This window comes from Phytophthora sojae, assembly GCF_000149755.1.
Source record: "Phytophthora sojae unplaced genomic scaffold PHYSOscaffold_15, whole genome shotgun sequence".
NCBI classification, from domain to species: domain Eukaryota; phylum Oomycota; class Peronosporomycetes; order Peronosporales; family Peronosporaceae; genus Phytophthora; species Phytophthora sojae.
The window spans coordinates 634,682-647,680 of NW_009258129.1; the positions used below are offsets into that span (position 1 = coordinate 634,682).

General features: G+C 58.1%; 6 protein-coding genes across 6 annotated transcripts in view; 5 read left to right on the plus strand and 1 right to left on the minus strand.

The window, feature by feature from the left end:
• The window catches only part of PHYSODRAFT_258136 (hypothetical protein), a gene marked incomplete at both ends in the record, with an annotated part of 10,055 nt that extends 6,927 nt beyond the window's left edge, over positions 1 to 3,128 (plus strand). The window contains one exon of the mRNA XM_009540445.1: positions 2,571 to 3,128. Within this exon, the coding sequence (XP_009538740.1) occupies positions 2,571 to 3,128 (558 nt within the window). The remainder of the gene's footprint in view (positions 1 to 2,570) is intronic.
• A 979-nt stretch (positions 3,129 to 4,107) lies between these two features.
• On the plus strand, positions 4,108 to 5,013 carry PHYSODRAFT_258121 (hypothetical protein; the record flags this gene model as incomplete). The annotated part of the gene is made up of 1 exon (XM_009540446.1): positions 4,108 to 5,013. One exon carries the CDS (start codon positions 4,108 to 4,110, stop codon positions 5,011 to 5,013), a length of 906 nt encoding a protein of 301 aa, XP_009538741.1.
• A 983-nt stretch (positions 5,014 to 5,996) lies between these two features.
• On the plus strand, positions 5,997 to 6,902 carry PHYSODRAFT_342082 (hypothetical protein; the record flags this gene model as incomplete). The annotated part of the gene is made up of 1 exon (XM_009540447.1): positions 5,997 to 6,902. The coding sequence occupies one exon, from the start codon at positions 5,997 to 5,999 to the stop codon at positions 6,900 to 6,902; it is 906 nt and encodes a 301-aa protein (XP_009538742.1).
• Positions 6,903 to 7,883: 981 nt separating this feature from the next.
• PHYSODRAFT_342083 (hypothetical protein) lies at positions 7,884 to 8,789 on the plus strand (the record flags this gene model as incomplete). The annotated part of the gene is made up of 1 exon (XM_009540448.1): positions 7,884 to 8,789. The coding sequence occupies one exon, from the start codon at positions 7,884 to 7,886 to the stop codon at positions 8,787 to 8,789; it is 906 nt and encodes a 301-aa protein (XP_009538743.1).
• Positions 8,790 to 9,607: 818 nt separating this feature from the next.
• Positions 9,608 to 10,675, plus strand: PHYSODRAFT_533435 (hypothetical protein; the record flags this gene model as incomplete). The annotated part of the gene is made up of 1 exon (XM_009540449.1): positions 9,608 to 10,675. The coding sequence occupies one exon, from the start codon at positions 9,608 to 9,610 to the stop codon at positions 10,673 to 10,675; it is 1,068 nt and encodes a 355-aa protein (XP_009538744.1).
• Positions 10,676 to 12,023: 1,348 nt separating this feature from the next.
• On the minus strand, positions 12,024 to 12,557 carry PHYSODRAFT_258118 (hypothetical protein; the record flags this gene model as incomplete). The annotated part of the gene is made up of 1 exon (XM_009540450.1): positions 12,024 to 12,557. One exon carries the CDS (start codon positions 12,555 to 12,557, stop codon positions 12,024 to 12,026), a length of 534 nt encoding a protein of 177 aa, XP_009538745.1.
• Between the last annotated feature and the right edge of the window lie 442 nt (positions 12,558 to 12,999).

The following is a 12,999-nucleotide window of genomic DNA, read 5'->3' on the forward strand; positions in this document are numbered from 1 at the left end:
AGCAGGACCAGGACCAGCAGCAGCGGCGGCAGCAGCAGAAGAAGCCTACTCGAGTGTTCTTAGGTCTTAGTCCGGGTGTCCGTCAAGCCATGTGTGCCGGTCTGTCGGTCGGTTTTGCCAAATGTGACAACGCACCGCGCTTGCCCAGGGGGTTACCTATCTGTCTGGCGCGGATGAACACCCGTGCGTACCGCAGGCGTGCCTCGTCGTTCGAGCCACTTGGCATCTCCGTCACAACTCAATCGGGCTCGACCCACACAACACACACCACCACCATTGCGGCGGAACCTTTCCCCTCTCACCTCTCACCACCAAAGCCAACTACACAACTCAACATGAACCCTACTGCTAGCGACGCCACCGTGCCTCGCTTCGTACGCGCCGTCTACGACATGCTGCAGAACGAAGACCAGCGCATCCTCTCCTGGTCGGCGGACGGGTCACACTTCCAGGTGTACGACGTCCCGCGGCTCGAGACAGAGGTGCTGCGCAAGTACTTCAAGCACGGCAAGTTCACCAGCTTCCAGCGCCAGCTCAACAACTTCGGCTTCCACAAGTGGACCAAGACGCGCGCCAGCGTCGCCACCTTCAGCCACGACGTGCTCGTGTGGTGCCACGTGTCGGAGCTCGCCGTCCTGGTGAGCCGGATGAAGAAGAACAAGCCGACCACTGCTGCTGCAGCAGCAGCGACGGCGAGATCCACGACCATGTCTGCCAAGCGGCCCCGGAGCCTTCTGGCTGCGACGCCCGAGACGTCCAGCGCAGCGAAGAAGCAGAAGATGTCGCCGCGCGACGTGTGCGCCGTCGACGATCTGGCTGAAATCAGCTTTGACTGCGTGCTGGAGCCGCTATGGGCACTGGGCGACAACTGCAACACGGACGATGGGCTGCTGCTGGACCCGCTTGACTCCGTCGAGCTGACCGCGTTGGTCGAGCTGGACTGGGACGCCGCCATCTCGCCACTCCAGCTTGAGCTGGAAGCGGATGCTCGCGCCGATGAGAACAACAACAGCATCGACGTCGACTGCGCTGCGTCGGGGCTACTCAGCGAGGACGACGTGGCCGCTGTAGTATGCGACCTGGACGCCGCGCAGGTGCTGTCGAACTGCGAGCTGGACTCGCTGCTCGGTGACGCCTCCGACTCGGACGACGCTGACTTTGCCATCGACGCTGACTTCGATATGACCACTAGCGTTGACATCGACGTCGCCCTGGACGCCGACAGCTTGCTGTTCGTGTAGGTTTGCACCGCTGTCAGCGTGTACGCACGTCAACCTGTGCACTGTGGGTGGTGCAGGTATATAGTGCTTCAGTGTCGTAGTATTGTATTGTGTAGAGTAGTAAAACAAACTGAATGCAACTAATTTATGAGCATCCATGCCATACTTGATTGAGCACCCTATTGAACGAATCGATATACCTTCGTGTGGCTTCGTGCAACGAGTGCAGGGTACGTATTTTCTTTGAACATGCTGGTGCTGAAGTGTGTTTCGGTGGTCGAGCAGTATCTTGGCCGTTTTCTGCTGCAATTCATCTACAACTTCAGTTGTCGACATGGCTACACTTTCGCACAGTAGTGGCTGTAGTGCAAGCGTATACTTGAGTACGCGACCGCCCTCCCATCTATTCTACTGTCGGCACTTCTACCTCCGAGCGAGGAGTTCGTGAGGCAGCGAGCGAGCACCCAAGCAGGCGGACAAACAACGCGGGGTCCAGTGTAAACACATGGAAAACTTCAACCTCGATCGGGTGACTCAGACGTGTCGTCACGAAAGAAACTTTCGCGTAGCTATTCAAAGCGCAGTCACCTGCTTTTGACGAAGTGCGCTCGCCACTTGCATTCTCGGTTAGTTCCCCTCCAACAGAGCTGTCGACCTGAGGCCGCGACAGCAGGACCAGGACCAGCAGCAGCGGCGGCAGCAGCAGAAGAAGCCTACTCGAGTGTTCATAGGTCTTAGTCCAGGTGTCCGTCAAGCCATGTGTGCCGGTCTGTCGGTCGGTTTTGCCAAATGTGACAACGCACCGCGCTTGCCCAGGGGGTTACCTATCTGTCTGGCGCGGATGAACACCCGTGCGTACCGCAGGCATGCCTCGTCGTTCGAGCCACTTGACATCTCCGTCACAACTCAATCGGGCTCGACCCACACTACACACACCACCACCATTGCGGCGGAACCTTTCCCCCTCTCACCTCTCACCACCAAAGCCAACTACACAACTCAACATGAACCCTACTGCTAGCGACGCCACCGTGCCTCGCTTCGTACGCGCCGTCTACGACATGCTGCAGAACGAAGACCAGCGCATCCTCTCCTGGTCGGCGAACGGGTCGCACTTCCAGGTGTACGACGTCCCGCGGCTCGAGACAGAGGTGCTGCGCAAGTACTTCAAGCACGGCAAGTTCACCAGCTTCCAGCGCCAGCTCAACAACTTCGGCTTCCACAAGTGGACCAAGACGCGCGCCAGCGTCGCCACCTTCAGCCACGACGTGCTCGTGCGGTGCCACGTGTCGGAGCTCGCCGTCCTGGTGAGCCGGATGAAGAAGAACAAGCCGACCATTGCTGCTGCAGCAGCAGCGACGGCGAGATCCACGACCATGTCTGCCAAGCGGCCCCGGAGCCTTCTGGCTGCGACGCGAGACGTCCAGCGCAGCGAAGAAGCAGAAGATGTCGCCGCGCGACGTGTGCGCCGTCGACGATCTGGCTGAAATCAGCTTTGACTGCGTGCTGGAGCCGCTATGGGCACTGGGCGACAACTGCAACACGGACGATGGGCTGCTGCTGGACCCGCTTGACTCCGTCGAGCTGACCGCGTTGGTCGAGCTGGACTGGGACGCCGCCATCTCGCCACTCCAGCTTGAGCTGGAAGCGGATGCTCGCGCCGATGAGAACAACAACAGCATCGACGTCAACTGCGCTGCGTCGGGGCTACTCAGCGAGGACGACGTGGCCGCTGTAGTATGCGACCTGGACGCCGCGCAGGTGCTGTCGAACTGCGAGCTGGACTCGCTGCTCGGTGACGCCTCCGACTCGGACGACGCTGACTTTGCCATCGACGCTAACTTCGATATGGCCACCAGCATTGGCATTGACGTCGCCCTGGACGCCGACAGCTTGCTGTTCGTGTAGGTTTGCACCGCTGTCAGCGTGTACGCACGTCAACCTGTGCACTGTGGGTGGTGCAGGTATATAGTGCTTCAGTGTCGTAGTATTGTATTGTGTAGAGTAGTAAAACAAACTGAATGCAACTAATTTATGAGCATCCATGCCATACTTGATTGAGCACCCTATTGAACGAATCGATATACCTTCGTGTGGCTTCGTGCAACGAGTGCAGGGTACGTATTTTCTTTGAACATGCTGGTGCTGAAGTGTGTTTCGGTGGTCGAGCAGTATCTTGGCCGTTTTCTGCTGCAATTCATCTACAACTTCAGTTGTCGACATGGCTACACTTTCGCACAGTAGTGGCTGTAGTGCAAGTGTATACTTGAGTACGCGACCGCCCTCCCATCTATTCTACTGTCGGCACTTCTACCTCCGAGCGAGGAGTTCGTGAGGCAGCGAGCGAGCACCCAAGCAGGCGGACAAACAACGCGGGGTCCAGTGTAAACACATGGAAAACTTCAACCTCGATCGGGTGACTCAGACGTCGTCACGAAAGAAACTTTCGCGTAGCTATTCAAAGCGCAGTCACCTGCTTTTGACGAAGTGCGCTCGCCACTTGCATTCTCGGTTAGTTCCCCTCCAACAGAGCTGTCGACCTGAGGCCGCGACAGCAGGACCAGGACCAGCAGCAGCGGCGGCAGCAGCAGAAGAAGCCTACTCGAGTGTTCTTAGGTCTTAGTCCGGGTGTCCGTCAAGCCATGTGTGCCGGTCTGTCGGTCGGTTTTGCCAAATGTGACAACGCACCGCGCTTGCCCAGGGGGTTACCTATCTGTCTGGCGCGGATGAACACCCGTGCGTACCGCAGGCATGCCTCGTCGTTCGAGCCACTTGACATCTCCGTCACAACTCAATCGGGCTCGACCCACACAACACACACCACCACCATTGCGGCGGAACTTTCCCCTCTCACCTCTCGCCACCAAAGCCAACTACACAACTCAACATGAACCCTACTGCTAGCGACGCCACCGTGCCTCGCTTCGTACGCGCCGTCTACGACATGCTGCAGAACGAAGACCAGCGCATCCTCTCCTGGTCGGCGGACGGGTCGCACTTCCAGGTGTACGACGTCCCGCGGCTCGAGACAGAGGTGCTGCGCAAGTACTTCAAGCACGGCAAGTTCACCAGCTTCCAGCGCCAGCTCAACAACTTCGGCTTCCACAAGTGGACCAAGACGCGCGCCAGCGTCGCCACCTTCAGCCACGACGTGCTCGTGTGGTGCCACGTGTCGGAGCTCGCCGTCCTGGTGAGCCGGATGAAGAAGAACAAGCCGACCACTGCTGCTGCAGCAGCAGCGACGGCGAGATCCACGACCATGTCTGCCAAGCGGCCCCGGAGCCTTCTGGCTGCGACGCCCGAGACGTCCAGCGCAGCGAAGAAGCAGAAGATGTCGCCGCGCGACGTGTGCGCCGTCGACGATCTGGCTGAAATCAGCTTTGACTGCGTGCTGGAGCCGCTATGGGCACTGGGCGACAACTGCAACACGGACGATGGGCTGCTGCTGGACCCGCTTGACTCCGTCGAGCTGACCGCGTTGGTCGAGCTGGACTGGGACGCCGCCATCTCGCCACTCCAGCTTGAGCTGGAAGCGGATGCTCGCGCCGATGAGAACAACAACAGCATCGACGTCGACTGCGCTGCGTCGGGGCTACTCAGCGAGGACGACGTGGCCGCTGTAGTATGCGACCTGGACGCCGCGCAGGTGCTGTCGAACTGCGAGCTGGACTCGCTGCTCGGTGACGCCTCCGACTCGGACGACGCTGACTTTGCCATCGACGCTAACTTCGATATGGCCACCAGCATTGGCATTGACGTCGCCCTGGACGCCGACAGCTTGCTGTTCGTGTAGGTTTGCACCGCTGTCAGCGTGTACGCACGTCAACCTGTGCACTGTGGGTGGTGCAGGTATATAGTGCTTCAGTGTCGTAGTATTGTATTGTGTAGAGTAGTAAAACAAACTGAATGCAACTAATTTATGAGCATCCATGCCATACTTGATTGAGCACCCTATTGAACGAATCGATATACCTTCGTGTGGCTTCGTGCAACGAGTGCAGGGTACGTATTTTCTTTGAACATGCTGGTGCTGAAGTGTGTTTCGGTGGTCGAGCAGTATCTTGGCCGTTTTCTGCTGCAATTCATCTACAACTTCAGTTGTCGACATGGCTACACTTTCGCACAGTAGTGGCTGTAGTGCAAGCGTATACTTGAGTACGCGACCGCCCTCCCATCTATTCTACTGTCGGCACTTCTACCTCCGAGCGAGGAGTTCGTGAGGCAGCGAGCGAGCACCCAAGCAGGCGGACAAACAACGCGGGGTCCAGTGTAAACACATGGAAAACTTCAACCTCGATCGGGCGACTCAGACGTGTCGTCACGAAAGAAACTTTCGCGTAGCTATTCAAAGCGCAGTCACCTGCTTTTGACGAAGTGCGCTCGCCACTTGCATTCTCGGTTAGTTCCCCTCCAACAGAGCTGTCGACCTGAGGCCGCGACAGCAGGACCAGGACCAGCAGCAGCGGCGGCAGCAGCAGAAGAAGCCTACTCGAGTGTTCATAGGTCTTAGTCCGGGTGTCCGTCAAGCCATGTGTGCCGGTCTGTCGGTCGGTTTTGCCAAATGTGACAACGCACCGCGCTTGCCCAGGGGGTTACCTATCTGTCTGGCGCGGATGAACACCCGTGCGTACCGCAGGCATGCCTCGTCGTTCGAGCCACTTGACATCTCCGTCACAACTCAATCGGGCTCGACCCACACAACACACACCACCACCATTGCGGCGGAACCTTTCCCCCTCTCACCTCTCACCACCAAAGCCAACTACACAACTCAACATGAACCCTACTGCTAGCGACGCCACCGTGCCTCGCTTCGTACGCGCCGTCTACGACATGCTGCAGAACGAAGACCAGCGCATCCTCTCCTGGTCGGCGAACGGGTCGCACTTCCAGGTGTACGACGTCCCGCGGCTCGAGACAGAGGTGCTGCGCAAGTACTTCAAGCACGGCAAGTTCACCAGCTTCCAGCGCCAGCTCAACAACTTCGGCTTCCACAAGTGGACCAAGACGCGCGCCAGCGTCGCCACCTTCAGCCACGACGTGCTCGTGCGGTGCCACGTGTCGGAGCTCGCCGTCCTGGTGAGCCGGATGAAGAAGAACAAGCCGACCATTGCTGCTGCAGCAGCAGCGACGGCGAGATCCACGACCATGTCTGCCAAGCGGCCCCGGAGCCTTCTGGCTGCGACGCCCGAGACGTCCAGCGCAGCGAAGAAGCAGAAGATGTCGCCGCGCGACGTGTGCGCCGTCGACGATCTGGCTGAAATCAGCTTTGACTGCGTGCTGGAGCCGCTATGGGCACTGGGCGACAACTGCAACACGGACGATGGGCTGCTGCTGGACCCGCTTGACTCCGTCGAGCTGACCGCGTTGGTCGAGCTGGACTGGGACGCCGCCATCTCGCCACTCCAGCTTGAGCTGGAAGCGGATGCTCGCGCCGATGAGAACAACAACAGCATCGACGTCGACTGCGCTGCGTCGGGGCTACTCAGCGAGGACGACGTGGCCGCTGTAGTATGCGACCTGGAAGCCGCGCAGGTGCTGTCGAACTGCGAGCTGGACTCGCTGCTCGGTGACGCCTCCGACTCGGACGACGCTGACTTTGCCATCGACGCTTACTTCGATATGGCCACCAGCATTGGCATCAACGTCGCCCTGGACGCCGACAGCTTGCTGTTCGTGTAGGTTTGCACCGCTGTCAGCGTGTACGCACGTCAACCTGTGCACTGTGGGTGGTGCAGGTATATAGTGCTTCAGTGTCGTAGTATTGTATTGTGTAGAGTAGTAAAACAAACTGAATGCAACTAATTTATGAGCATCCATGCCATACTTGATTGAGCACCCTATTGAACGAATCGATATACCTTCGTGTGGCTTCGTGCAACGAGTGCAGGGTACGTATTTTCTTTGAACATGCTGGTGCTGAAGTGTGTTTCGGTGGTCGAGCAGTATCTTGGCCGTTTTCTGCTGCAATTCATCTACAACTTCAGTTGTCGACATGGCTACACTTTCGCACAGTAGTGGCTGTAGTGCAAGTGTATACTTGAGTACGCGACCGCCCTCCCATCTATTCTACTGTCGGCACTTCTACCTCCGAGCGAGGAGTTCGTGAGGCAGCGAGCGAGCACCCAAGCAGGCGGACAAACAACGCGGGGTCCAGTGTAAACACATGGAAAACTTCAACCTCGATCGGGCGACTCAGACGTGTCGTCACGAAAGAAACTTTCGCGTAGCTATTCAAAGCGCAGTCACCTGCTTTTGACGAATTGCGCTCGCCACTTGCATTCTCGGTTAGTTCCCCTCCAACAGAGCTGTCGACCTGAGGCCGCGACAGCAGGACCAGGACCAGCAGCAGCGGCGGCAGCAGCAGAAGAAGCCTACTCGAGTGTTCATAGGTCTTAGTCCGGGTGTCCGTCAAGCCATGTGTGCCGGTCTGTCGGTCGGTTTTGCCAAATGTGACAACGCACCGCGCTTGCCCAGGGGGTTACCTATCTGTCTGGCGCGGATGAACACCCGTGCGTACCGCAGGCGTGCCTCGTCGTTCGAGCCACTTGGCATCTCCGTCACAACTCAATCGGGCTCGACCCACACAACACACACCACCACCATTGCGGCGGAACTTTCCCCTCTCACCTCTCGCCACCAAAGCCAACTACACAACTCAACATGAACCCTACTGCTAGCGACGCCACCGTGCCTCGCTTCGTACGCGCCGTCTACGACATGCTGCAGAACGAAGACCAGCGCATCCTCTCCTGGTCGGCGGACGGGTCGCACTTCCAGGTGTACGACGTCCCGCGGCTCGAGACAGAGGTGCTGCGCAAGTACTTCAAGCACGGCAAGTTCACCAGCTTCCAGCGCCAGCTCAACAACTTCGGCTTCCACAAGTGGACCAAGACGCGCGCCAGCGTCGCCACCTTCAGCCACGACGTGCTCGTGCGGTGCCACGTGTCGGAGCTCGCCGTCCTGGTGAGCCGGATGAAGAAGAACAAGCCGACCACTGCTGCTGCAGCAGCAGCGACGGCGAGATCCACGACCATGTCTGCCAAGCGGCCCCGGAGCCTTCTGGCTGCGACGCCCGAGACGTCCAGCGCAGCGAAGAAGCAGAAGATGTCGCCGCGCGACGTGTGCGCCGTCGACGATCTGGCTGAAATCAGCTTTGACTGCGTGCTGGAGCCGCTATGGGCACTGGGCGACAACTGCAACACGGACGATGGGCTGCTGCTGGACCCGCTTGACTCCGTCGAGCTGACCGCGTTGGTCGAGCTGGACTGGGACGCCGCCATCTCGCCACTCCAGCTTGAGCTGGAAGCGGATGCTCGCGCCGATGAGAACAACAACAGCATCGACGTCGACTGCGCTGCGTCGGGGCTACTCAGCGAGGACGACGTGGTCGCCGTAGAATGCGACCTGGACGCCGCGCAGGTGCTGTCGAACTGCGAGCTGGACTCGCTGCTCGGTGACGCCTCCGACTCGGACGACGCTGACTTTGCCATCGACGCTAACTTCGATATGGCCACCAGCATTGGCATCGACGTCGCCCTGGACGCCGACAGCTTGCTGTTCGTGTAGGTTTGCACCGCTGTCAGCGTGTACGCACGTCAACCTGTGCACTGTGGGTGGTGCAGGTATATAGTGCTTCAGTGTCGTAGTATTGTATTGTGTAGAGTAGTAAAACAAACTGAATGCAACTAATTTATGAGCATCCATGCCATACTTGATTGAGCACCCTATTGAACGAATCGATATACCTTCGTGTGGCTTCGTGCAACGAGTGCAGGGTACGTATTTTCTTTGAACATGCTGGTGCTGAAGTGTGTTTCGGTGGTCGAGCAGTATCTTGGCCGTTTTCTGCTGCAATTCATCTACAACTTCAGTTGTCGACATGGCTACACTTTCGCACAGTAGTGGCTGTAGTGCAAGTGTATACTTGAGTACGCGACCGCCCTCCCATCTATTCTACTGTCGGCACTTCTACCTCCGAGCGAGGAGTTCGTGAGGCAGCGAGCGAGCACCCAAGCAGGCGGACAAACAACGCGGGGTCCAGTGTAAACACATGGAAAACTTCAACCTCGATCGGGTGACTCAGACGTCGTCACGAAAGAAACTTTCGCGTAGCTATTCAAAGCGCAGTCACCTGCTTTTGACGAAGTGCGCTCGCCACTTGCATTCTCGGTTAGTTCCCCTCCAACAGAGCTGTCGACCTGAGGCCGCGACAGCAGGACCAGGACCAGCAGCAGCGGCGGCAGCAGCAGAAGAAGCCTACTCGAGTGTTCTTAGGTCTTAGTCCGGGTGTCCGTCAAGCCATGTGTGCCGGTCTGTCGGTCGGTTTTGCCAAATGTGACAACGCACCGCGCTTGCCCAGGGGGTTACCTATCTGTCTGGCGCGGATGAACACCCGTGCGTACCGCAGGCGTGCCTCGTCGTTCGAGCCACTTGGCATCTCCGTCACAACGCAATCGGGCTCGACCCACACAACACACACCACCACCATTGCGGCGGAACCTTTCCCCTCTCACCTCTCACCACCAAAGCCAACTACACAACTCAACATGAACCCTACTGCTAGCGACGCCACCGTGCCTCGCTTCGTACGCGCCGTCTACGACATGCTGCAGAACGAAGACCAGCGCATCCTCTCCTGGTCGGCGGACGGGTCACACTTCCAGGTGTACGACGTCCCGCGGCTCGAGACAGAGGTGCTGCGCAAGTACTTCAAGCACGGCAAGTTCACCAGCTTCCAGCGCCAGCTCAACAACTTCGGCTTCCACAAGTGGACCAAGACGCGCGCCAGCGTCGCCACCTTCAGCCACGACGTGCTCGTGTGGTGCCACGTGTCGGAGCTCGCCGTCCTGGTGAGCCGGATGAAGAAGAACAAGCCGACCACTGCTGCTGCAGCAGCAGCGACGGCGAGATCCACGACCATGTCTGCCAAGCGGCCCCGGAGCCTTCTGGCTGCGACGCCCGAGACGTCCAGCGCAGCGAAGAAGCAGAAGATGTCGCCGCGCGACGTGTGCGCCGTCGACGATCTGGCTGAAATCAGCTTTGACTGCGTGCTGGAGCCGCTATGGGCACTGGGCGACAACTGCAACACGGACGATGGGCTGCTGCTGGACCCGCTTGACTCCGTCGAGCTGACCGCGTTGGTCGAGCTGGACTGGGACGCCGCCATCTCGCCACTCCAGCTTGAGCTGGAAGCGGATGCTCGCGCCGATGAGAACAACAACAGCATCGACGTCGACTGCGCTGCGTCGGGGCTACTCAGCGAGGACGACGTGGCCGCTGTAGTATGCGACCTGGACGCCGCGCAGGTGCTGTCGAACTGCGAGCTGGACTCGCTGCTCGGTGACGCCTCCGACTCGGACGACGCTGACTTTGCCATCGACGCTGACTTCGATATGACCACTAGCGTTGACATCGACGTCGCCCTGGACGCCGACAGCTTGCTGTTCGTGTAGGTTTGCACCGCTGTCAGCGTGTACGCACGTCAACCTGTGCACTGTGGGTGGTGCAGGTATATAGTGCTTCAGTGTCGTAGTATTGTATTGTGTAGAGTAGTAAAACAAACTGAATGCAACTAATTTATGAGCATCCATGCCATACTTGATTGAGCACCCTATTGAACGAATCGATATACCTTCGTGTGGCTTCGTGCAACGAGTGCAGGGTACGTATTTTCTTTGAACATGCTGGTGCTGAAGTGTGTTTCGGTGGTCGAGCAGTATCTTGGCCGTTTTCTGCTGCAATTCATCTACAACTTCAGTTGTCGACATGGCTACACTTTCGCACAGTAGTGGCTGTAGTGCAAGTGTATACTTGAGTACGCGACCGCCCTCCCATCTATTCTACTGTCGGCACTTCTACCTCCGAGCGAGGAGTTCGTGAGGCAGCGAGCGAGCACCCAAGCAGGCGGACAAACAACGCGGGGTCCAGTGTAAACACATGGAAAACTTCAACCTCGATCGGGTGACTCAGACGTCGTCACGAAAGAAACTTTCGCGTAGCTATTCAAAGCGCAGTCACCTGCTTTTGACGAAGTGCGCTCGCCACTTGCATTCTCGGTTAGTTCCCCTCCAACAGAGCTGTCGACCTGAGGCCGCGACAGCAGGACCAGGACCAGCAGCAGCGGCGGCAGCAGCAGAAGAAGCCTACTCGAGTGTTCTTAGGTCTTAGTCCGGGTGTCCGTCAAGCCATGTGTGCCGGTCTGTCGGTCGGTTTTGCCAAATGTGACAACGCACCGCGCTTGCCCAGGGGGTTACCTATCTGTCTGGCGCGGATGAACACCCGTGCGTACCGCAGGCGTGCCTCGTCGTTCGAGCCACTTGGCATCTCCGTCACAACGCAATCGGGCTCGACCCACACAACACACACCACCACCATTGCGGCGGAACCTTTCCCCTCTCACCTCTCACCACCAAAGCCAACTACACAACTCAACATGAACCCTACTGCTAGCGACGCCACCGTGCCTCGCTTCGTATGCGCCGTCTACGACATGCTGCAGAACGAAGACCAGCGCATCCTCTCCTGGTCGGCGGACGGGTCGCACTTCCAGGTGTACGACGTCCCGCGGCTCGAGACAGAGGTGCTGCGCAAGTACTTCAAGCACGGCAAGTTCACCAGCTTCCAGCGCCAGCTCAACAACTTCGGCTTCCACAAGTGGACCAAGACGCGCGCCAGCGTCGCCACCTTTAGCCACGACGTGCTCTAGACAAAAATATACTACGACTGAAGCACGATATACCTGCACATTAATGCAACACGTTACCGTGCCTGCATACTGTACACGCAGGCAGCGGTGCAAATCTACACAAAGAGCAAGCTGTCGGCGTGCAGAGCGACGTCCATGTCAATGCTGGTGGCCATATCGAAGTCAGCGTCGATGGCAAAGTCAGCGTCGTCCGAGTCGGAGGCGTCACCGAGCAGCGAGTCCAGCTCGCAGTTCGACAGCACCTGCGCGGCGTCCAGGTCGCATACTACAGCGGCCACGTCGTCCTCGCTGAGTAGCCCCGACGCAGCGCAGTCGACGTCGATGCTGTTGTTGTTCTCATCGGCGCGAGCATCCGCTTCCAGCTCAAGCTGGAGTGGCGAGATGGCGGCGTCCCAGTCCAGCTCGACCAACGCGGTCAGCTCGACGGAGTCAAGCGGGTCCAGCAGCAGCCCATCGTCCGTGTTGCAGTTGTCGCCCAGTGCCCATAGCGGCTCCAGCACGCAGTCAAAGCTGATTTCAGCCAGATCGTCGACGGCGCACACGTCGCGCGGCGACATCTTCTGCTTCTTCGCTGCGCTGGACGTCTCGGGCGTCGCAGCCAGAAGGCTCCGGGGCCGCTTGGCAGACATGGTCGTGGATCTCGCCGTCGCTGCTGCTGCAGCAGCAGTGGTCGGCTTGTTCTTCTTCATCCGGCTCACCAGGACGGCGAGCTCCGACACGTGGCACCGCACGTGTACAGTAGTAAACGGAATGCAACGAATTTATGAACGCCAATGCCATCATACCTTGATCAACGGATCGATTCACGAACGTCTGATCTAGTGGGTTGGTGCAAAGGACAATAACTTTTCATTCAGAATTTCTGAATGAAAAGTTCTCGTCCTTTTAGATTGTTCTCTTGTTGAAGCTGGTTACGGTTGCTGAACAGTATCTTGGCCGTTCAAGTCGCAAGAAGGTTATCGCTAGCATCATCATATACATTTGCTTAAAAGAAAAGGATTGCTGGGATTGCTATTCGGCCATATCTGACTCAAATCCAGTCACCGTTGCCTACGGATTTATCGTATCCAC